Genomic DNA, 26,694 nt, shown 5'->3' with positions numbered 1-26,694 from the left:
ACCTCAAGGTTTCCGACTTGAGATTCCACCGAAGAACCGTCGTGTAAGCGAATCTGGTGCACGTTAAATCCGACGGGGGCAAACGTCCCCCGCTGATGTGGTGTGGAAGTTTGGAATGGGGGATGCCAGCTCAGGTGTCGTACTCGTCATTTGATCGCAGTTCAGAATTACGAGGTCAGTCGTATAATAGTTCTTGTGTTTTAAAAAGGGATATTAATATAATTGAACTGAACATGCAAGGTTGTGTACATAGTAAGAATCACAGAATGTCTAAACTTATCATCTTTGGTTAAATTGCTTGTATATCTCTTCTCAATATACACGCAAACGTAATATTTTGTAGAATCGCACAAAAGCTGTATTTGTCTTCTTACTTTTCGACTGTACTTGTTTCCAAATGCTTTTTATATTCGCGATTTTATCATCCTCACTGAATTAAAATGGTCTATTGCAATATTCTTGATGACTTTATGTTAGCCAGCTACATATATCGAGTTGCTTTTAATTTTCTATTTAAAGGCCATGTTTTCAGATGAAGCAACTGTACGCTTCTAAAAATCATATCAATTTGGCCAGCAACAGGCACATAAGATTGGGAGGTTTAAGGGTTATAGAAGGCTTGGGAGGTGGGGGGGGGGGTGCATAATGGTGATAAAGCATTGGTATGTTTTTATTGCTGTTATTGTTATTATTAAATTCTATACAATAAAAGTATGAGGAAGTAATATCATGTCTGTTGTACCATTTATCTTTGCTAAGCGATAATGATGACTGGGGACTCTATATTGCCATTAGTGCTACTTAAATACATAATACTTCCGTACCGTAAGCAAAATGTTATTAGTTGAGTTTAAAAAAATATAAATAATTTCAATCATTAAAAAATAAATGCATTATAGACTCAGAATAAACCTTTTGGATTAACTTATTTGTTGATTTGTTATTTTATTTGATACCACATGAATATATATATATATATATATTATGCAGAGTGGCTGATAAAGCCCTTTTAAGCTCTTTAAATTCAAAAACAAATAACAAAACAAAGAAGATGCAAAAAAAAGAGAGATCGACCATAAAGCCAATTAGAAAAATGGATGTTATACCATAACTATAACCGGCTACTCCACCCAGCCATTGATTGACTGGATCGCCGCAACAGCAGCACTTGTGGGAACTATGGTTGAGCCCTAAAGGACATCACCAGTCGTGGTACAACCCATTTCATGGGAAGTACGTCCCGTCATCGGTAGGAGGTAGCCAACCTCCATCGTTTCTGTACTCGTTAGGGTGGCGAGAACCAACCACCATACCGGAAACTTCTTATCCTCATTTCTGAAGTGCCCCACCCTCGATGGCAGGATGCTATATCCTAATAATAACATAGAAAAAAATATCACGGAGTTATCTGTAAAATTGCCAAATATATTTACAATTAAAATTATGAGCTTTCCTCACTTGAAAATATTTCAATATCTCCGCCAATTTTATAGTTAGCTCCATGTAATTTTTCCCTGCTTTTTTATTATTATATAGCATACATTTTTCTAATTGTATTTTTTTTTTGGAAAATCTTTAATTTTTGAATTTTTTTTTTTTTTTTTTTGCTACCTCCTTATTTTGCCGCTACAGACTGTGTAGCCTGTCTCTATAAATTCAGCATAGTCACTTTACTATAGGTACACGGTACTTACCTGGTCATAAGAATTGAATGTACAGGGCTTTAAAGAATTTTACCGTTTATCCTGTATACATACATAAGCCAATATTCCTTGATAAGTTCTTAATAGAAAGAGCACACTAATTGTAGTTTTGTGCTAGTATTGCATTCTACATGAGATTATGTGCATTCTAAACTACTTAGTATAGGAAATATATAAAACTTTAAAAAAAGATATCTTAAAATTTACCTTATAAAAATTTTACATAATTTAACCATTGAAAAATAATTTTTATCATTCATTTATCTTAAATTAATCTTTGTGCCTCTACTATCACTAGTTTTGTAGGATTATCGTTTAAATGATAGATGAAAAGTATTGTTATAAGTAGTTCTTTAATTTCACCTTCATTTACTGGTCAAATTGTGCCACAATATAGTTTAAATGATTTTGCAAGCATATATTTTAAATTGTGGAAGCTAAAATTCAAATTTCTGAAGAAACTGAATCATGCATGCAATCGGTAAAAGACAGCTCTTCTTAATTACTATAAGTTCCGATCTAAAATTTCAGCAGAGAGTTGCAGTTTTACTCTGAAATTTAATAGAATCATCTGGGAACGATATAACACTACAATCAATAGAATGACTTTTCGATATAGGACTTTGTTCAACGTGTGAACGATAGTGTCTACCTCTTCTATGTAAGTTATAAGCCTTTATTTGATTTTGTATTTAATCAGAATCTCTGACCTTTTTTTTACCTAAAGTGATCTATCTTTATCTTACTTATAATTTTAGAAAATTGCTTTTGAAAATTTCTTATAGCTAATATGAATTTTATACTTCATTTATTATTATTATATATTATTATAATCAAAAGACATTTTATTATAATTCGACTTCTGAATTTAATATATCTATAAAATGTATTTAAAATTTAAAAAAAATGCATATTGAGAAATTAAAAGTCTTTTTAGTTTGTATTTTATTTATTTATTTGCTTTTAATCTTTTGAATTTATTTTATTTATAATTTGTACTTACAATAGAAAAAACATTTTTAATTTTGATAACTAATTTGTCATAAAAACTAATTATGCTTTTTTCTTCAATTTAACATTTACTAAATATGTACAGATAACTATAAGTATATTATTACATACCCATTATTAAAATTTGATTTTTTTTTTCTGTTTGAATTTTGTATTTAAGAGGGCAGTGGACTATTAAATATTTCTGCGAATTATTCATTTAGAGTAATGAATTTTTTATGCTTTTATGCTTAAATGTAAATTAAAATATAAATATTTCGAATATCTTTAAAAAAAACTCTTTAAAACAAAAAAATATTAATTGATTTCACCTTATTATTCTACATCAATTTATTTAGGACAAAAGTGGACATGATTCTGTAATTCCAAATACAAGTTAACTTTTTAAAAATATATATGGACCCATTCTGAATTTTCATAAGACTTTGGAATTTTGCTGAAGAAAAATTACTTTTAACTATCTAAAAGAACTCAAAACATAAAATGTATACTTAGTTCTTCTTTAATATTTAACTGAAATCTTCGTTATAAATTTTAAGTAATTTTCTGAAAATTTGAGACATTTAGAACAATTCAAGATATTTAAATCTAATTAGTACATCGTTTAGAGAAAAGATTATTAAACTTAAGCTATGACCTTCAAATATTCATTTTATAAAAAAATATTTTTTAGAATTCTATTTTAGATGCATATAAGTATATATTTTGGTAATAAAGCAATAAGTACATTTCATATTTTTGTTATGTTTTTTATTTCAAAGTCCATTCTTCCCTTAATTCTGGTTGAAATTAATTGTGAATTTTCCATTTATCGTCCCTCTTTGATTACTGTTTTATAATTAAGTGTATTAAAAAAAGAATACTTTTTTTTGAATGAGCAGAAATTTTTATTAGTATTTATAAAAAAAAATTGTATGCAGAAATTTAACTTCAATTTAATCTAATATTTGCAGATACTTATTAATTATTTAACTTTTAGAACAAAATATATTTTGTAAACTAGTCAGTGATTTACGTGTTTTACTATTCAGATGTTTATTTTTATATATTGTCATCTTCTTGACATATTTAAATTCCTTGTTATTTTACATTCAAATTGCGATATTATTCAGTAGGTACTTTTAATGTTATTCAAATACTCATGCAAAAATTTATAATTTTGAATTTTTTTTATTTAATATTGATTTTATGAAATTAATTAATTTCAATTTTTTTTTGTGTGTGTTAGAACAAAATGGAAAAGAATCGTTTTTGCTTATATTTTATCTACATTTTTACGAAAATCAATTACAAATTTAATAAATGATTAGAAAAGTCGTTAAGTATTAAGTATGTTAAGTATTTTTTATGATGTTATTTTTTTTCTCCCGCTCCTCCACAGATGCAGATATGCAGTTGAGAGCAATGCGGAGTTGAGTTTGCCACTGAATTCTGCAGGTGAATTGCGTTCAATAACACAGGCGGAATCCTTTCTCTCATGCCAGCGAACTGGTTTTTTGACGTCATCGGTGGCGGTTCATTGTGAAAATAAAAACAAAAGATTTGCTTGGCGAGATTCTTCACGGCGGCGGATAGGAGGGAATATTTTCACGAGGCTTTGTTCTCGCTTAACAGATTGTTAAGCAAGTGTTAATGATACTTTTGAGCATTTATCATAATCTGATAAAAACAATGGAGAAATATCCGAACTTTGATGTTAGAGATGCTATAGATGTATTTAATCAACATATATTGATAATTGCTTTCCCGCTTTGGAAAATAATGATACACCTCTTATTAGAAAAAGGGCAAACATGACTTTAAATTTTGATATAGATACGAATGACAAAACAGGTTTAGTATCTCCTCAAAGTGCATGGAGAAGTAAGTTAATTTCTTGCAATTTTTTAAAAATTTAATCACATTTATTACTCTTTTTCACAAGTACCTCTGCAATTTTTAAAAACACGAAAATGCTAATAATAATTAAAATATTTTGAACAATTTATAAATTCCATTTGAAATTTACAAAAAATGTATGTAAGAATTTTTTTTATAATTTTTGTTTAAACTTATTTTAAAATTAAAAAATTTAAATTAAAAAAAGGAAATAATATGGAATAGTTGAAATAAGATATCTGAGGTGTAAATTTCAGTGTAAATAGATTTTTTTTTCAGTGAATGGACAGCTTATTGGTGTGAAAACTTGGAGATATAGTGATGGTTTAGATAATATCCTTACTATCTAAAATTAAAAGCTTAAATATATTGATTTAAAATTGGATATTAATCTGGGTAGACATTCTGTAGATGACAAGCATCTTAACATATTGGCTCTCAAACTTATTTTAAAGAAATCTAACTACTGTAAGTTTTCTTGTGGTAATAGAATGAATGTTGAAGCAATAGTAATTTTATATAGCGATGTATTTTGCTATAATATTTTTACTGTATCTATAATATTAAGTACTGAAAAGAATATATATAATTTTTTAAAAGAAAATAGTATTTAGATCTTGATTCATCATTAAATTTTTAAGAAATAATTTTATATTTTCTTGTAGAATGTTTAGACAGGATACCTGCACGCTATGTTCTAGCTGTGCTTGGATTTTTTGGATGTTGCAATGTAGCAGCCTTGAGAGTGAATCTAAGTGTGGCAATGGTATCAATGATAAATGATACTGCTGCCTATGGTAAACATGCCTCTCATGAATGTAGTGGCCCTTCACATTCAAATAGTACTGAAATTGTAAAGGTAAAAAAATAAATAAAAAAAATCCCTACTTTATTTTTGAAAATTTTAACTATACTATTTAAATTTTAATTATATAGTACAATTAATTATTGTGCTGTTTAATTATTTTTGTGTAAGTACTGTTTAATCATATTTATACTGTATAATTAATTATATTTAAATTTTACTTACAATTTTTTGTTATTGTTTCAAAATTGATTTTAATTTTACTGCTACAAACATATAAAGAACAACTTTTAAAATATTTTTTTATTCTCTTTATATATATATATATATATATATATATATATATATATATATATATATATATATATATATATATATATGTAGGTTTTAAGTAAAGTAAGTTATATCAGTTTTTGTAAGTTTAACCCTTTCTAGGGCCATGGAAAGTATGCTTCCCACCAAATTTATCAATCTTTGTATGAAATTTTGTAGGTTAGCATAAGTTCTGACAATTTTTTTTAGTAAAACAGAAACTAAGGTACTTCAGTTCTTTTTCTCACACAAAATGATGTGTCTTGATTTATACTTAATTATTAATTAACCAAATTAATTAATTAATCAAATTAAATTTATCTAATAAGCTAAATGAATCCCTTTTCTTGTTCTAATTTCAAGCTTCAAAATATTTTAACATACTATGACTAGAAAAAAAAGGCCCTTTAAAGGGTTAACTCAACAATAGCTTATCTGTAATATATTTTATAAATTTCCTTATATATTTTATAAATTTTCTGATATATTTTATAATATATTATAATTTCTAATATATTATATATTGTTACTAATTTTTATATTACTAATTTCTAATATATTATATATTTTTTCCTAATATATTTTATAAATTATTATATAAATAAATTCATAAATTTCCAATTTGGTATTGTTAAAAATTATTATTTAGCCATCTTATATAATTTATTAGTGGCAGATGGTTAAATTCTTAGAATATCTTACTTTTCATATTATAACTCCAACTACAAGAAAATTAAGGAAATTTGATCATTTTTAGTCTTTTGGTATAGCCTATAGTGTAATGAAATGTCTTCATTTTTTAAACTTCTTTTTAGCAGAAAATAAAAAAATTTTATTTTCTGCTAAAAAAGTTTTTTTTTTAATTTTTTTTTTTTACAGAAAAGTATTAATTGACCTTTTTTTAAATCTCATTTCAGTGAATAAAGTATATTTGAAAATCATTCATTTATTCCACTTTTATACATTAGGAAAAAAAAAAAAAATATTTAACTAAAAATAAAACAAAAATCAGAAGCAGTCTAATATAGATAAAGTGAATGAAAACAGTGGCATATTGGGAAGAAAATGACAGATATATATTTAATGTTTTTATTTTTATTTTTGCAATATAAATTTGTTTCTAATTTATGGATTAAAATTACTGTTTTAAAATGAAATATTATGGTGGATCTTATAATGTTGAAAACTCCTGGTTTTGTGGTTTAATCAACAGATAAATACACTTTTAAAAGTAAAATAGAATAATTCTTGAAATTGAAATGTTTTCCAAGAGCAAATTACCTGTGTGTTAAAAATTTATCTCTTTGCTATTTAATTTTAAATTTTTATCTAAATACTTTAAATAACTTAAATACTTTTTAAATAACTCCTTTTAAAAAAAATCAAATATTAGTATTAAAAAATCAAATATTTTAAGTATTAGGAAATTGGCAACATAAATTTTATAATAACTAAATATGAGTGTCTACTAACTTTCAATTTAATTCTTCAGATTTAATTACACCCTAATTTCTTTAGGATATATGATCACTGTATAGCCGAGATATTAAAGAAGAGCCTCTTTTAATTTTAAGCAACTTGCATGTAGTTCTTAATTTATTTTACACTTTCATACATATTATTTATTGCTTTGGGATACATTGTATCTTTTCATTTTGCATATTTTAGGAAGGTGAATTTAATTGGACACCTGATGTGCAATCTAATATTGTGGGAGGTTTTTTCTATGGCTATGTATTAATGCAGATTCCTGGTGGTAGATTAGCTGAAAGATTTGGTGGAAAATGGCTTGTCGGGTTAGGCATATTTTGCACTTCAGTACTTACAATGCTTACTCCTGTTGCCGCTAGATGGGATATTAAAGCTCTGATTGCATTAAGAGTCTTTGAAGGACTTTGTGAAGTGAGTATTGAACTAAAATTTTTTTAAAAAATGTTTTTTCCTTAAACTTTGGAATTTTTTTTAAAGTGCATTTTTTTTATGAATGAAAAAAAAAAATGCTTTCAAGAAAAGTTTAATCTTTTAAATTATAATTGCATATGCTGATATGTGTGTAATGGCCAAGCCAGTCCTGTGTTTATTAAGGGAAAGCATCAGAGAAGAATCTATTATTTACTATTAAAAAGAACTATTTATTTTTCGGAATGTGAGTTCAGTTATTGTTTACACCAATTTCTTTAAATGACTGTTTATATATTAAGATTCATTATGTTTTCTTTATCTTTGTTATGATAAAATCAAAAAGAGAAAAAAAAAGAAAAAACACTGGACCTTTTTTAGAAGTTATCTTTCTTTCCTACATATATAGTAATTTTAGCTGCCCTAATAAATATTTTGCACCCAAATTTATAATTAAAAATTTCCTCTTAGTAGCATTTATTTATATTTATGTAAATAATATGTATTATTCTTTTAAAATTTTTAAGAAATGTATTAACTTATGTTTGATAATTTCTTCACATGTATTAATTTGTATACAAGATTCTCAAATATAATGGTTTTTAGGAAATAATTGCTTTTAAATCTGAAAAACACAGAAGCGTGAAATGGACTGTAGAAATTTTCTCTCAATTTATTTTCACTTTACACCAACCAACACACTCTTTTATTTCAAGTTTTCTTTAAAAAAAAGAAGAAAAAAAAATAATGTAATAATTTGAAGTGCATATTGAAACCAGTGCTACACATCCTGAATCTATCTATCTATATATATATATATATATATATATATATATATATATAATTTTTTATATATTTCTGTTTTTTATAGGGTGTTGTACTTCCTGCTTTACATTGCATGCTTGGTACCTGGTTACCAAAATATGAAAGAAGTATTTTCACTACCATAATTTATAGTGGAACACAAATAGGCACTGTTATTGCAATGCCTATTTCTGGAGAGCTTTGTTACTCTGATCGATTTGGAGGCTGGCCTTCTGTTTTCTATGTTTTCGGTTAGTTTTTTTTTTTTTTACTCTTTATAAATTTTCTTGTGTTTCCCAGACTGTTTTAAAAATAACTTTTCTTGTCTTTAATTTTGCATTTAAAAATATTTTTTTTATATAATTTATAAAAATATTTTTGATTTCTTTTTTCTAAATCTTGAGATAATCAATACATTATTTACTTAATAGTAACTGAAATGTACCAAATACATACACCATATCTGGCAAAAATGCATGATTTTCCTTCAGTTTGCTTGCTGTTAATGTGTTTGGTCACATATGGTGTTAAGTGTTATGTTTAGCAGCAGTTGCTGTCAACTTAATCGAGCATCAGATATGTACATAATGTTAAATAATTCTATGATGTACTAATTCATTTAAAATTTTTGAAAACTCTAGCAACCGAACATTAATTTGCTCTTTTTTTTCATCTCAAACTCTAGCAAGCAAACATCATTTAAGTATCAATATTCAAACTCTCAAGTACTTTGATAATCATTAACTGCAATGTTTTGGCTTTTCAGGAGACAACAGTCTTTATTTTATATACTTCACTCTGTTTATATTCAAGTTCAGTTCATTTTAATTTATCACTTTGAGCACGGTTTGAGAAGATAAAAAGTTGATATTTGTTTCTTAATGATTAATTTAGCAACTTATAAATTTTTTTAATACTTTGTTTTGTTATTTATAAAAGGGACATGGTTTAATAAAAGTTTTGCAGTTTAATTGCTCAGGGGTGTTTGTGCTCCGGGGAAACCCGGAATTCCGGGGATTTTGAACTTCGATCCCCGGAATTTCCGGGGATCGTCGTTCAAAAGGAAGTAGGAATAATAATGAATTATTTATTTTGATCTGGGTAATTTTGTTTGCTTTTAAAGCAGAAAACGCAAGGTCAGTGTGTGTGGTGAAAACTTTTCCTTTCTTTCTCCAAAGGCAGTGATAATGCGTGAAAAGGGGGAAAAAAACTTCTTTTCTTTTTTTGTTCTTTCCTTATTGCGAGTTATGACTCATTCCCCCGGTTCTCGGACATTCTCTTCGGGATTCTTTTCGGCAAGTAGGCGCGGCAGAAAAAAAAGGGGGAGACTTCGTTCGACCAGATGTGCGATAACGTGACTCTGGGTTCAAAGGTCTTATCTCTCCTGGCGTGGCGCCAATAAGTAGAGAAGGGGGATTTTTCGCCGTATTAGCTATTTGTCATTGATTGCTTCGCAACTTTTTTTTCTCAGCTGTGTAAAATTTTCGTTTCATTTATTGATGCACGTGTAAATTTTTCGTTTCGCTTATTGAAATATTTTTTTATTTATGTACGCAAGAGAATTTCATTTAGAAATTTCAGCATATGAAACAGAAATTACCCCTTAAAAATTCATATCTAATTAGTTTTACAGCATTAGATCCAGAGCTAAGAGGTAAAACCAGTACAATATTAGCTTTTGAAAAATTATCATCTTTTATGTCCCATATTTTTAGTGATAATGAAAAGTCAAAAGTAGAAGCTGAAATAAGGTTATACCAGAGTGATATTGATATCAAAAAAGAAATGCTCTACACATCTGATGAAAGTGGAAATCAAGTCAAGTGTACAATTGATAAATATTGGTCTAAAGTTTTTAATTTAAAAGATGATTTCACAAATGATTATAAGTATCCTACATTGGCTAAATTGGTCAAAGCCTGCCTTAGCTGCTTCCATGGCCCATTAGTAGAAAGTGCATTCAACTTAATGGATACACTTGTCACTGACTATAGAACCTCTCTTAAGATTGATTCCCTAGATGCAGTGCAGACTATTAAATATGATTTAATGGCTTCTAAAGAAACCTCATGTGAAAAATATGGCTCAAAAAATCCAATGACTGATCCAATTCACAAAGATCTCTTACTGAATATGAACAGAAGTTGGAAAACATATCAAGAGGACTTAAAAACATGTATTTCAGATGAGTCACCTATAAAAGTCTCTGAAAAACCTTCTACATTAGCAGAAAAGCAAACTGCTTCTACCTCTGCATGTGCAGTTCTCGAGGAAATTTCTTCAACTGTAAATGAGGAAAATAAAAGTCAACCTTCCTGCAATTATGAAGTTCACCACATAAGAAAGACAAGCCCACAAACATCAGAAAATAAAAAAAAAGCAGCAGAAATTAGATAATTTTTTTAAAAGAATTAATTTAGGTAATTTAAAATATTTGCATAAAATGTAGTAGTTTATATGTTTGAAAATTTATGGTTATTAATTTTGCAAAAAAAGTAATTCATTGAACTTTTATAATTAGGTCATTCAATACTTCATAATTGTAATTTTTCATTTCTTCCCCCCCCCCCTTCTCGAAACTCCAAAATGCCGGTAGTAAGTCCGTAAAAGTTTCAGGGGATTTTTTGGGGTCCCACAAACACCCCTGATTGCTGAACAAAAGTAAGACATTTTGGAAGGAATTATTTCTTTTAATATTTTATAAGGTGACTACAACACTGAAGTTTGATTTCCAAATTTATTAATATTTTTTCATGTATATTTCTTTATATTTTTACTCTTAATTTCTTTTATCCTAATCTTAATTTAATTTTTTTAAACACGTTACAACAAGCAAGAAATTTATAATATATTTTACAGATAAATGTTTTAATAAATGATTTTTATTATTTAAATCTGTAATTTAATTATATATATATTATTTAAACATGTTATAAAAGATTGTCAATAAAAGGAGAATTTTATTTTTATCTCAAATTATAATATTTTATTGTTTACCCAAAATTGCAATAATATGATTTATTTATGTAGTTAAAAATGTTTATATCCTTTTAATAATAAAAGTTTTTTGCCATAGCTTAAAAATTTAAGTTTTTGTTACTGTAGTTTAAAAAAAGAAAAAGATTGACTATTGTTTTTATCACTGGTATCTGCAAACAATTTATTATTTCAAGAGAGGTACACTATACAATTGCTAAATTTAAACTTTGCTTTTTATTCTAAATTACTGATATTTTGTTAATTTTGTGAAATATAAAGTATATATATTTTTAAAGAATTTCTTCTTTATTGATGGAAACATAAAATCTTCCTCCTCCCCCAGCTGAATGTATTTCTTGCCTGTTCTAAATGTATCATTATACTTTTTTTTAGGAGCTCTCGGTTGTTTTTGGTTTATTTTTTGGGCTTTGTTTATCCATGAAATGCCTGAGAAACATCCACATATATCAAAAGCAGAACTCATATTAATTCAAACAGGCAAAGAAACAAGTAGAAATGAGGTAGATAATTCCCTAAGTGGATACATATCTTTCTGAAAAGAATTCTCATCTTTTTAAACATATAATATATGACATATAATTTTAGTATATAAGCTGGCATACTATTTGTAAATTGTGTTATGTAATATGCATGATGAAAAAAATTTTCAAAGCACAGGACAAACTATTGGACCTAAAGCTATCAAATTTGGTGTGTAATATTATCCTTGTGTGTGTGGAGAATCATTATAAAAAGATTTTTTTTCAAATTTCAAGTAGATTTTTAATTAAAAATTAATCAGTTGTAAAATTTTTGCATTAAAACTTTAGAACATATTATTGCACATTAATCATTGCTTTAAAATGAAGGAATCAAGGCTTTTCAGTTTATAACAATTTTATTCCCATATATTTTTCCCTTTTCTGATTTTAACCTATTTTTAAATGTATTTAAAATATTTACCTTCCCCATTGTTTTAGTATACTGGATTATGCAATAACAAAATAGTGATATATGTATATATATATTCATTTTATTGCTGCTTTTTGGTTAAAGAAAAACTTAAAAATAAAATGAATGTGATGAATCGAGGATGAAACATCATGTTACAATATTTTGTATTAGAGATTCAAAGCTTAATTTTTTTATTTATTGTTGAAGCTTTTTGTATACATGGTACTTGAAAAGAATCTAAATTAAATAATGTACATCTGGACATACTGACATAATACATTAAGTGTAGAGCAGCAATAGTACAAAGTCATATAATCATGCATTTCTATTTGCAAGTATGGCAAAATGACCTTCCTTTAAACAGTATTACTTGTCTAATTTAATTTGATAAGTCATTTCATAACATTATTAATTGTAAACAGTGAGTGTTCATTGACTACTATTGCATATTCAAACCTGACCAATCGATTTTGAATATTTAAATATCCAGTATGTAAGTTACTACTAGAGTTAAAGATTGGTTGTATTTCTTTATCGTTCATATATAACATAGGCATAATCAATTTAAACTGGACAAGTATTATTACCCAAAAGAAGATAATTCCATTATTGTTTCTTCTTCTATACCATTTTTATGTATCTAGATTACCTATTGCATTTGCATGTCAGACTAATTTTTTACTATTATACTATTTATATGAAACTTTTTTGTATTTATAATGTAATTGTAAGTTTATTTTATTGTAGTTTTTCATTTACTCAATTTTTTTTATTCCAGGCTCTACCAATACCATGGAAATCTATCCTCACATCTGTGCCTGTTTGGATTCTTATGATTACACATTTTGGACAAAACTGGGGATTTTATATATTTTTAACTGAACTTCCATCATACCTAAGTTCTATTTTGCATTTCAATATTGAAAGTGTAATGTTCAAATTTTTTTACTGAATATTTTAACAAATAATTAATATATATATCAAAATTTTAGAAATATGTTATCCTCAGAAATTGGGGAAGGGAGGGGGGACTTTTCAGTTCTGATACACTTTCTACATGTTTGTTAGAGAAACTACAGATACCAATTTTTGGGACTAAAAATTGGCTTGTTGTTGGCAAAAAAGTTTTTAATAAAAAATAACTTTTTTTCTTGAATTTCTAAGCAGATTTAGAGAACAAAGTTATTTTTTTATTATAAACTTTATTGCCAACAACAAGCCAATTTTTAGTCCCAAAAATTGGTCTCTCTAGCTTCCCTAATAAAGATGTAGCGGATTTAGTTGCCTGATTCTGCTGTATATTTTAACTATGGAATGTATTATTATAATAATTTTTATTATACTATTAAACTTTTATTATTAAAATTATATGGGTAGTTATTTTTTCATTTATTAATTTAAAATATATTTAATTTTATCAAGTAATTATCTTTCTTTTGTAATATATATATATATATATATCAAAAGTATTGTATTTTAATGAAATTAACTGTGATTTATTTTACTTTTAGAATGGCTTTTTATCTGCTGTGCCACATTTAATGTATGCAATAGTTGGTTGGATTGTAAGCTATATGGCAGATAATATCAGAAAGAAAGATAAATATTCAATAAATACAATACGGAAAGTTTGTAATGGTATTGGTAAGTTTAACCCTTAATTTTCAAAGTTACATGTTTGTATTCAAGTCTTATGTTTGAAATTATAAATAAATTTATTGCTTGTTTTCAAAAGCTGTGAACTGGAAATGAAATAAGGGAATAAATGTATTTATTTGCATTTCCTTTATTTAATAGAGATTTTATTGTATAGTAAAGCCAAATGATCATCCATCTCAGCAGCCACTTTTGTTTGACAATGAATTTTTTGTATGAATGGCACCCAGAGTCCTACAACTTGCAGGAATGGATGCCTATTCAATTTCAATCAAATTCATTCTTTTAATCTCACTGGCTCTAGGTCTTTCATTAAATGAAAGAGTTGGAAAGAAAAGGCTGCAAAAAATACACTTAAAGATAACTCTGGAAATCAAATCAAAATTTACTGTCCATTCCTCATTGTTGTGAGTAAACTGAACTTCTCCCTTTATCACAATTATTATTATTAACATAGTAAAGGAAATTATTTTTACCAAAAGCATAGCCTTTTGATCTTTGAATGATGTCCAAGTGTATTTTTCTGACGTTGGGTCTGAACATAGAACTATTGAGTCTGTATGATAATGGAAAATATCTAAGAAAGTTAATTGAAACTTCCACTTGTAGAAGAGAATAAATCATAAATCCTTAATTTGATAAGTTCCAGGAAAAACTGATGATGATGCCTATTCCTCTATAACAAATAATTATTCATAGATTAACTTTTTCAATTAAAAAGAAAATAAAATTGAAGACTCAAGCTAACATAAATTGTATTATTAAAAAAATCTATTAAGGTACTTCACTCCCCTCTCCAAATCACTTTATTAAAAATAGTGAATGAGAGCTTATTTTAATAAGTACATTTTTTCAAAAAGAAAGCGAACAAAAAAAATCTCATTAGTGGCTTATTTCTCTAAACAACCAGTTTTGCCTGGAAAGGAGGATAATTACTGTGGAGATGCTTAACTATATTATTAATTTAAATATTTATTTTATTTTAAAATTGGATAGAAATTTTTTTACAATGCTGGGAAATATATACAAATAGAAAAACAAAAATTGTAATAAATATTTCCGTTCGAAATAACAATGATAGAAAAATATTTTTTTTATAGTTCATTTAATTTCTTGTTAAAGCCTATTTCAAATTTAGGCATATTCAAAAAATTGGAATAGCATTATTTTTAGATATTATTAAATAACGTAAATAATAATTTCATGCAAAATGCCTTGCAAATTTTATCCATACATTACAGTGCAGTTTTGTCATTCATTGTACACTGTACACTTTGGACACTTTTTCAAGCATAATGATTTATTTCCTGAGTCATTTATATCACCGTATTTAATGTATGGTGGCTCAGAATGGCAAAGATACATTTAGTGCTGATAACAATAAAAAAAAAAGTCTATGTCTAGGGACTGTATATCTCATGTGTAACAAAATTATATATCCTCCAAAAATTCATTGAAAAGAATTAAACAATTGCTTTCTTTTCCTTCTTAATTGTGTTTCTTTATTGAAGTTATCTGTTTTATCGATTTGATTCACGTCCATTGTTATATTCTATTGTTTTGATTATGTCATGAACACTTTTTGATCATGTTAAATTTTTTAATCTTTTTTAAAGTACTAAGTGTTACATATTCCATAAATTTTTACTTTTCATCATGTATAATTAAAAAAATGTTTCAATTTTCACATTTTTAATCTGCAGCCATTTGTTTTAGTATAGTTGACCCAAAACTGAATTTTACACTTTTAAACCTGACTTTTGCACAAACTGATAAATCATTAAAAAAACCAGCATCATGGTTCGGTTTTAATACTTCTTAATGAAATAGTGGTTTGAAACTTTAAAAATTTTACTTTCTTCATTAGGAGGTTTAAAAATTGAAGCATCATGCATTAAATATTTTTATATAAATAGTTCAGGAAATAAACTAACATGTTTGGAAAAGTTAAAATCAAAATATTTGTGCATTAATTTCACTTTATAAAACCAAATTTCATGTGGCAATATAAAATATAATACTTATTTGCACTTACTTGCAATAGTCTATCCTTGATATGCTATTTTCAATTTTTTTTATGCTATCAATAATATATATCAATAATACAATCTCTGCTGTTTATTAATTTATATTTTGGAGAGTTTAATAGGAAAGTTTTTTTTATTTATTTTACCATTTTATTCACATTTTAGGTTTAAAGAATTTTTTTTAATGTTTAATGCTTATTTTTTAATATTGTATATATGTACTTAGTAATTTATTGAAAATTGACTACTTTTAAAGAAATTTTTTATGTTAAATTATTGTAAATATAATATATATTTATTATATAAATAACCAATATAAAGCATTAGTTTCAAATGTTTGAGAATAGTTTCATTCAAATGATGGCTATTTAATGAATTTATTTTTGGTACTATTGTTAAAATTTGGTCCCAGTCTTCTTAGCAGTTGTTCGTCTATTTTATGAATTTGATTTCAGAGAGGTTTCCACTTATTCTATTGTTGAAGTTTTTCTTCATATTTGTGTGATCTGAACCACATTTAATTATTAATATATATATATATATATATATATATATATATATATATATATATATATATGCTTGAAATATTCTGGCAACTGAAGAGATCATGGTCATTCATTAAAATGACAAATTATTCAATGAGATGTTTGAATTTGAGAAACACTTATGGAAGCTTTTGCTGTGTGAGTTGTGGCTGCATTTTTTGAAACATTTTCGAGCAATTTTATGTTGAAAGTTGAATTTTAAACTATAGATAAAAGGCAATTGCTATAATGTACTCTTTGTGAATCAGAATGAATAATTACTCTTGAGCTATATAATAGTCCCTAAATAAATTCATGAGGAAGCATTTGAAAATGATGATGTGATTATGATCTTGTCATCATTTTGAAATAATATCTAAATTTCTATAGCATTTTAATCTCAAATTCCTTTTTAACTAATATAACAATAGTCAAACATGTAATGGTCTTGAGTCCAAATGAATGTGAAATGGCATTATTTGGGAGTTATTTAGTAAATATATTGGAAGCTAACTCTTCTATTATCAAAGCAAAATTTTATTCGAAAACATTAATTTCTTGTAAACCAACCAGTAATTTCTAAGATAAAATTAATGCATAAGTCAGAAATTATTAGCAAAAATTCTAACAACTTTGAATGTTTGTTTTTTAAATTTTAATTCTCAAAAAATATTAGACTTATTAAAAAAATAAATATAATTAAATTTAATAAAATATATTTGAAACAATGTTTTTCTTTAAATTTTTTGAGAAAAACGTGATGTATTTTTCTACTTTATACTTCACTATAAATAGATAGCTGATGATAACATAGTATTTTTTTTAAAGATGATTTGAGGGAAATGTTTCATTTTATATCAAGTGTCTTTCCATTTTATTTATATCTTTTTTTTTTTTTTTCAATTTTTAGAAAATATTGTTTACAGCAAATATTACAAAAATAAGAGTTCCTAATGAATAAATTTAGATATTTGAATAGTTACATAATAAGAAGAAACAAGCTATGTTTGGTTTTCAAGAATTGTTCATATTTGGTTTATATAAATAATGGATGCTGAATAAAAAAAATACATAAATAAAAATCTGTTGATTAAAATATTAAAATGATTTGTAGAGTATTGGATATTTTATAAAAATATTAATTTGATATTTGCAGGATTTTTTGGCCCAGCTATTTGTTTAGTTGGTGTTATTTTAGTTGGATGTGATTATGTTTGGAGTGTTGTTTTCCTTACTCTTGCCTTGGGATTCAATGGATGTACTTATTCTGGTTTCATGGTTACACATGTTGACATGTCTCCACATTTTGCTGGTAATGTTGAGAAACAAAAATGCTATTAATTCTTAAAAATAACCATTGTATCTTTGTGTAGATTTATATTAACTGAATTTCATCTTACAAAGTTTTTCCTCCCAATTTTTATGTAGTAATAAGTGGGTTTAAATAACTAATTTTATCTAATTTCTGGTTTATTATGAAAATAAATGACAGAGGAATAAAGGGTATTCACGCTAGTATTGAGGTTTGTTTATGTTTATTTAAAGGATTGTTCATTGTGCTAATCTTGTTTTTATTGAACATTATCTAACTTAATAAAATTTTTACGAAATTAAATAGATCATGAAAATTTAAAACTGAATTAGTATATTCAATTTATTAATCAAAGAAATTTAATGTAAAGTGTATTTCTGATAAAACATTTCAACAAATATTCTATTTTGATCAAAAAGGACTAATGTGCCCTTTTTCATATATATGAATAGTATATAAAAGCAATGTCTTTTCAGTGTCAATTTCAATACACCAATATATATATATATATACAAAAGTATTAGAATCAAGTTAATAGGAAAAACAAAAAATCAAATAAAAATTAAACCAAAAAAATTATAAAAAATATAAGAAAAGAATCCGGCCTGAAGTCCTGAAGACTTCAGGCCGGATTCTTTTCTTATATTTTTTATAATTTTTTTGGTTTAATTTTTATTTGATTTTTTGTTTTTCCTATTAACTTGATTCTAATACTTTTGTATCAATTCATCTGTGTTTTAGAAGTAGCTGCAATTGCGCTCTCTAATTACTATGAAGTTCTTTTTTGGTTTTAGTTTAAATAGGTTATAAATTTTAGTTGCGATTTCGAAACTGTTTTGTTTCGTTTTCATTTTAGTTTCGTTTTCAAACTTTTTCTTACTTAAGATTGGTTATATATATATATATATATATATATATATAACATTAGATCCTCTTAAGAAAAACTGTTTTTTGGAGAAAAAATTTCATGCTATATGATCCTTTTGACATATTAACATGCCAGTATTCATGTTTCTGTCATACAGTTCATCAAGTATACATGTTGAGAAATTTTAACTTAACATTGTGTTTGCATTGAGCTTTTTAAAATTCATTAGTTACTCTTTCTTTTGATTGTACTTTATTAATATTGTTAAGTTTTGGTTATAATGTCCTTGTCAGTAATGAAATAATTGTTCAGTCTCAGCTTTTATCCATTGATTAACACTTCAAGGATTGGCTCGTTATAAAATTTTGGAATTTTATGATATATAGAGATTTTACTGAGCTTGGATACTCGTTACTTCAACATCCACTGATTTTTACATTCTACATTCTTCTACAGCATTTAATTAGAATGTAAAATTATTAGTTTGTAGCAATTGTCATTTGTAGTTGCAAAGTATTGTCTTTTAAGACCATATAGCTATAATTGTTTTGATATTCTTATGATAATATTATTAACATGATTGATATTATGATCTTTTAATAGTATTATCATAACCTTGAAACACATTTCATGGAGTATGCTTGCTAAGTAGATATCTAACTAATATACTTACTTCTTAAAGAAGAATTTTTTTTTTGGTAATATACTATCGGAGCTCATTTGAATTTTATTTCTTTTTTTTAAGTTGGACATTTTCTAATAGCTGACTAGTGCAATTAAGTTTGCATTAATATGTGGCTGATTATTAGTGATAATCAGCTTTGTGAATCCTATTTGCTGTTTTTCTTTTTCCAAAATGTAAAGTCTAATTTTTCAAAAAATTCTGCTATTATTTATTACAGAATGTATGAAACACTACTTTCATTTGTCTTACATTACATATTAAATATATTGGAGGTGCAGTGTCTCTAAGAATATCTATTTTAAATTGCAAAATATAACTGAAAGAAGCTACATCCAAGATGGCTTTTATCATTGGGGCAGACAAAGAATAATTGTTTCCATCGCTTTCTATCTTCTCGCTTTCTCAGTACATACCAGTAACATTGAAAAAAATTAATCATGCTTGTTCAAGAAATGTCATATGGTAGTTTAATTTGCCATTTTCCTTTAAGAAAAATTGCAGTTGTACCTATAATAATAATAATAAATGCATGGTCAGCTATCTATACCAAGTTAGCTCAGACTTAATTTTTTCCTTTTCTTGATTTGGGAAAATAAATAAATAAATAATAAAAAAGTGCTCAAAAGTTTAAAATTAGCAGAGGGAGTAATGAATTACTTTCATAACTGAATTTTGTTATTTTGTATTCTATAAATATCAATTTTTCATTGACACCAATGGAGGAAATACTATTCTCTATAATAATCATATAATAATTTCACATTTTAAAGTTAATCTCTTAGTTTTGTTTTCAACTGCATGATATTATAAATATTTAATTTAAACTTCATTTTTGAATTGTTTATATCTATAGATATATTGGATTTCAAATTCATATTGTTATAGTTTTCAATTTCAAATATATATATATTTATTTAGGGACATTAATGGGATTGTCTAATGGTTTAGCTACTACTGCTGGATTCATTGGACCTAAAGTTATCGGATTATTAACAGAAAACAATGTAAGTTTTTGAAATGAAGGAAAATGCTTGTGAAAATTACTATAGATATTTATTTTTTAATATTCATCTCTTTTTAAACTTTAACTGTGTTGTAAGTTAATGAGCTAAAAAGAGGATGTTTTTTTGATAAAACAGATTTATATTTGAATTATATTATGCTTGATAACTTGCGGTATTAATTAATTTTAGTTATTTTATTTATCATTTTTATTTTTCAAAATGGGGGAAAAAAGTTTTATTTTCTTGAATTTCAAAATGTGAATGTAGATTAATGTAATTTTTTTTGTAAGCTTTTATTTGAATTCAAATGAGTGAGGGAGGTGGCACTATTTCTTAAGAATGCTATTATATTAGAAATTATGTGTTAATTTTTAATTATTTATTTTTTGAAGCTGCTTCATTTAATTTTCATCTTTGATTTAACTTGTTTAAATGAAGATCTATAAAAAGACAAGTAGTTCATGAAATTTATTGAATTTAGCTAGGAATTCTTTTAAATTGTTCACTGTGTCCTTGATAATGTGAGTATCAAATCTTAAAAATGACGAGTTCCCAATGGATGCAATGTGTACACTGTTCCCTAACCCCAAAAAAGTTTCTTATCACTATACAGTGTAGTTTCAGAAGACCATAAAAAAAATAATCATTTTGATTACTCCATCTGATATTAATTGAAGAAATTAAAAAAAACTGGTAGTGTTCTTTTTCTAACTGAAGAAGGTTGATTAAGCACACACTACTGGAAGATTTTGATTATCTGAAGTATTTTACTTTCATTCTACAAAAATGAAATAAGCAAACTTTACAGTTAGATTTCACTTTCAATTATACAGAGGATTCTGTAGAAATCTACCATATTCATGGTTTCAAAGTCAAATTGTACAATTAAATGATGAACTGAATTGTTTGCAATTAACATGCTTCGACTTTAATTCTACTAAATGTCAAAAATTATTAAAATAATAAAACATTCTTTATAAGGTTTGTACTTGTATTAATGTTTAAAATTGATAATGCAAAACTGATAAATAATTTTTATGTATTCTGTAAGAGATCAGATTGGGGAAGGGCATTTATTTTCTCTGTGGTTTCATTTCATAATAATGTTATAGGTAGCTCAGGATATTTAGATAATTTTCACTTAAGGACTATAGGGTTTCTATGGTTCTTGAAAACTTCTTGGATTTTATTTCTCTGTACCAGCAGTAAAGTATTTGGTATTTCGTTAAGTTCTTGAAAAAGAAGCGAAATCTGCAATCAATTTTTTCAATTTGAGGATTCCCCTTCAAAAAAAGAAAAAGTCATATTCTAAAACAGTTGTACTATTTCAGATGGCATTATAATAGTCAATTAAAAAAAGTTGAAAATTGAAATTAGCATTTTGTCCCAGTTGTGAAGTCTAAACACATTTCCTGATGATCATCGATCTTGGGTTTTCAAAACGTTTTCATTTTTCGAAAATCAGTCGACATTAGGATTCTTTCTTTAATTTTATTTTTGCCACTTTTTTCAAAAATTATTATACTATCCAAAATCATAGACCAAAATTTTTTAATAGGATTTTTTTAGCTGAATTTTTGAAAAATACATATCAATCTAAAATTTTACATTTTAATTTATTTAAAACATCTTTAATTGGAATTGTTAAAATTCCTTGCAAAAAAATATATATTTCCAAATTTAAGTTATTAAAATTATTCCATAGATAATTAACATTTGATAGCTCATTGTATAAGGCTTTATAATATTTATAGCTTTTCAATTCAAAATTTTTGTTTCAGATTAATAGCCTTTTATCTAATGACAGAAAATCGATGTTCCAACTTTTACACCCCATTCCTAATCCAGGTCTATTTTCAGGAGCCAACTCAACTAATAAAAAAAGCTATTATGTATCTCCCCCCCCCCGACCCACTTTTCATAGATATTTGTCTGGACTATTGACTTTGCTGCGGGAATTCTATCAACAGAAAAAGAGTTTTGATGTTATCAATCACCAATTTTTCCTATGTAATTGGAAGAAAAGCGAAAGGGGTGCAACAAACAGTATTATTACTCAGGAGATGAATCTTCAATAGGTTCAGTTGAAAGCATAACTATATTTTAGATGTACAACTGAAATGGTTTTGGAAATATGAGAATTGTTATTCATATAGTTCTTCTAAAGATGCATTTATATTTGCCATTGTCCTAAACATTCAAAAGGTTCTATTGAAGAATCTGGTTGATTTTAATATATATTGTCTAATGCTTGAAGCAAGGCAAGTGAATTTACACTTTCTGTTTTGGAATAGATACAACAAAGAGATTGAAGTGATATGTGGTTTTAATTTTAATAGGCCACTCCACAATTTATGATATTTTACAAAACCTTTGTGTTTTACAAAAAAAAAAAAAAAAAAAAAATGATTTGAGAAATATTTTATCTGTCTGGATGGAGAAATCTATCAATAAATTGAAAAGTTCCAATTTATTGGATAATGGATTTCAAAAAACTTAATGTTAAACTTTGTTAATAAATGTAAATAGTTGTAGCCTGCATGGAATTTTCAATCTCTTTTTTATTTTTATTGAGTATTATTTATTCTAAAATTCAAAAGAAGAAATCTTTAAAAAATGTGAAATTTCTTAAGAATTCTTTGGGAACTGGTGTCTAAAAGATGTAGATACTATTAAACAGGCTATTGAAATGAACAATTTTGTATTAGAGCATGAATATGCAAAAAAGGTCCTATATGGCAGACAGGATGTCTTCTGTAGACTGTCCATTTTTAGAACAGGACATAAAAAAGTTAGTTACTGGTTGTTTGAAGACTTTCATTGTTACGAAAATTCATTGTTCATTCATGTTCATGTTGTTTCATTGTTCATGAAGGCTTAAAAACTATAACACTTTCTTTCTTTTTCTCCATTTTTCAAATATTTTTATGTTGATATCTGTTTAGTCAATATTAGATTCTTTCTGGATAAAAGTTTAATGATTCATTCTTTGTCAGAATTTTTTTGGGGGAAAATCAACCAACAATTTGAAATATGAATACAAATGTAGATATATAATAAATCTTGACAAAGTTTTAGTTTATTTCTTTCTCAATTATAAGCAATTTCTTGTTATAAGCTTGAGTTACATATCCAAACAAGCCATGCTTTCTTTCTCGTGAATTGCAAGAAAAATAATGTGCCTCTCTCTAAATAGAATTAGACAACTTTTTACCTATACTATCCACAATAAATAAAATTTCATATCCTAGTTGAGTTTAAACAGATAAAAGGTATACAAGGGAAAAAAAAAAATATTTTCAACTTGGAGGAATACTTTATGTGACTTAATAGTGAATTTGATTACGATTGTTTATATGCTCAGAAATAAAATTAGTTTGATGACATTTTTTTCAAAAAATAACTATGTTTAGTTTAATCATTAGTTTTAATGATTACTTTCTATACTGTTTTGTCTAACTTTATTTTATTAAAGTTCATTATTAGTTTTATGTATAATAATGAATATTAATTTAACCTCATGTCAAACACATTTATTTAATTTCAGGAAACATTAAATCAATGGAGAATAATTTTCATGATTGCAGTAGCTGTTTATATAGTTACTGGACTTCTGTTTGTTTTATTTGGTTCTGCTAAATCACAGAAATGGGGATTAAATATAGAACCAGAGTTATCTGTAACAGAAAAGGAAGACAAAATAAATGATGTAGATTTAAAATAAACAGAAGCTATGTCAACTGTATGTATTTAAATGCATATCATTTATATGTAATATTTTTAAATAATTTGATATTATTGATAGTTTTACACCATAAATTATTTACTTCAACAAGTTCATGTTCTCAAGATGTGTTTCAACTTGTGTGAAAAAACAATAGCAACAATTACCATGCATATATTTTAAATCAGTTGCATCATACTTTTATCATTTTATTTTTATTATCATAATTGTGTAATTTTAGAATATAGTTACTTTTTATATATAAAAGTAATTGTTAAAAGATGCACAAATTTAATGCTGTATTTTTCCAAACTTATTACAGTAATATAAGTAGTCTGTTATACATGTTATTAATGATTTGATTTTGGCAATTCATTATATGCAAGTAATAAATCCTTTACATCTTTCAAAATACTATGGCTTTTACTACCTCAGTTCAAATTACTTCTCTATTAGACTCCTTATAATAGCTCCTAATACATGGTTGCTTCCTCATTTTCTCCTAATAGTTGTAAAAAGTTCAGCTGCAAATTAGATTGATAGTTCATTGTTGATACATGCAGCATTTACAAAATCATTACCAGTCAGATTTAAAGTTAATAATTAAATACTTATTGAAACTATGATGGAAGACTTTTAATGCTTTTTTGGAAACAATGTAATTGCCCTTCACTTTATTACCTAGCAAAGTACATGCAATCTGAAATACTTTAGTAAGTAGTTTCTAATTGCTGAACTACAAATTATTTATTCTGGAGAATGTAATGTTAATATTGAGTTATTCATCAAAATAGACATTCATTTTTTTAAATTTGATTGTTTTTATTATTTTTAGTCTATTTTATTCAAGTAAAAAATATAGTATTAAATTTTCTTTTTTGTAAATTTGTTTACAAGTCAGGCTGTGGTGCATTTCGATATTTTGTGGTTCTAAGCAATGTGTACAAGTTTTCCTTTTCAACAAATTGGTCTATTTATTTTACATATCAGCATGTTAATGATTTATTTTATTAACTTTGTGAAAATCTTTTATATTAATAATGACTTTTATCTGTACTGTATTCATATTTTATGCACAATTATATTTAAGTAGATACTTAAGTTATTAACATTGTTAGTGAACACCAAGTGAATAAAATGAAACGAATAGGATAATATTAAGTCAGAATTTGTCTTTTCATCGATTTATTTGGTAACCATGCTAATATAATTCATCTGAATACAGCTGCCTAGTTGATAACCTGTTATTAAATTATGCAACTAATAAGATATATTTTTATATACTGTTATAAATAATCTAATTCAACATGATTTTGTTGAAGCTACAGTGCTTCATATTTAGCAAGGCGTTTTATATAATTATTACCAATATATCGAAATGTTAATAATTGTCAAAATTCATTTTGCTAATTGGCAGCTTTGTTTTTATGGATTATGAAATGCTTCTTATTTCACATCAATTCAAAAAAAATTTATTATAAAATTATGCATTTTTTTTTTGTCAGAAAGTGTTGTTTTTAAAAAGTTTTATTTTGTGAAATGCAATGCATTTGTTCATTTCTTCTTTTTTATCATATCTAGATTTATGTAATGTATAACTTTCTCAAAAACTATACATGTAATCATAGAATTCACCAATTGAAAAGAAATTGAATTATGCATTTTTTCCCCTCAATAATAAAAAAAATAAGATAAACATAACCTTGTAAAAAAGAAATTGTTTTCAGCAATCAGACCATAAATATTTCATTACCAACATTAAATGCAGTTGATAAGCTTTTTAAAATTCTGTACTGAATGAAGAAATATGTTCATTATTTAATTAGAAAATTTCTGTAATTGTAGTTTCATTTTCTTTCTGTACTCCAAATCAGTGTTTCACAATTCTTGTAAGGTGCAACCAATTCTTGTAAGGTACATTCGAATGAGTGAGATATACTCTTTTGCAATCTAAATGGACACTTATAATTTATCTGTTAGTAATCAATCACATTGTAAAAAAAAAAAAAAAAATTATATATGTTAAAAGCTTAAAAATTATGTATAAAACTTAATGCCCTTGTAATGATTGCTAATTGTTTGAAGTTGCTAAGCATTTGTAAAACAATACTTTTCAAGAATATATTCTTGATCATGTTAATTTGGTTAGAAACTGTCAAATTTAGATGTCAGTTTCAACATTTGATGCAAAAAATAATTGCACTAAGAAATAAGTATATAATAAGCTATGAAAAATCTTTGCATTGTGAACAAAAAGTATAAAATTGAAACACGCACACATACATACATATATATATATAAAGAAAACAGATAACCGTATGTTATTTTCAAGAAGCAGATATGATTTTCATAAAATTTAACATTAAGTAGAGTGAGGGGGAAACAAAATCCATTCTCTTATTTTCTAATAATTTTATAGCAAAAAAAAAAAAAAAAACATCAAATAGATTATTTAGACAAAATGATCACAAATCATGGGTTCTTAAATATATATATATTTAACGATACATATGCTATTTTAAGAAGCAGGAAAAATGGAATATAAAATT

At 25.8% G+C, this 26,694-nt stretch overlaps 1 protein-coding gene across 1 annotated transcript; it reads left to right on the top strand.

Moving 5' to 3' along the window:
- The first annotated feature begins 2,175 nt into the window (after positions 1-2,175).
- Positions 2,176-25,617, top strand: LOC129972899 (sialin-like). The gene is made up of 11 exons (XM_056087207.1): positions 2,176-2,364; positions 4,096-4,577; positions 5,258-5,451; positions 7,378-7,611; positions 8,480-8,663; positions 11,785-11,912; positions 13,124-13,273; positions 13,857-13,989; positions 17,709-17,864; positions 20,336-20,421; positions 23,969-25,617. Exons 2-11 carry the CDS (start codon positions 4,508-4,510, stop codon positions 24,143-24,145), a joined length of 1,512 nt encoding a protein of 503 aa, XP_055943182.1. The 5' UTR covers positions 2,176-2,364; positions 4,096-4,507; the 3' UTR covers positions 24,146-25,617.
- The last annotated feature ends 1,077 nt before the right edge of the window (positions 25,618-26,694 follow it).

The sequence above is a fragment of the Argiope bruennichi genome, chromosome 6 (assembly GCF_947563725.1).
Source record: "Argiope bruennichi chromosome 6, qqArgBrue1.1, whole genome shotgun sequence".
Lineage (NCBI taxonomy): Eukaryota > Metazoa > Arthropoda > Arachnida > Araneae > Araneidae > Argiope > Argiope bruennichi.
This window is presented reverse-complemented; position numbering and strand designations above follow the sequence as displayed.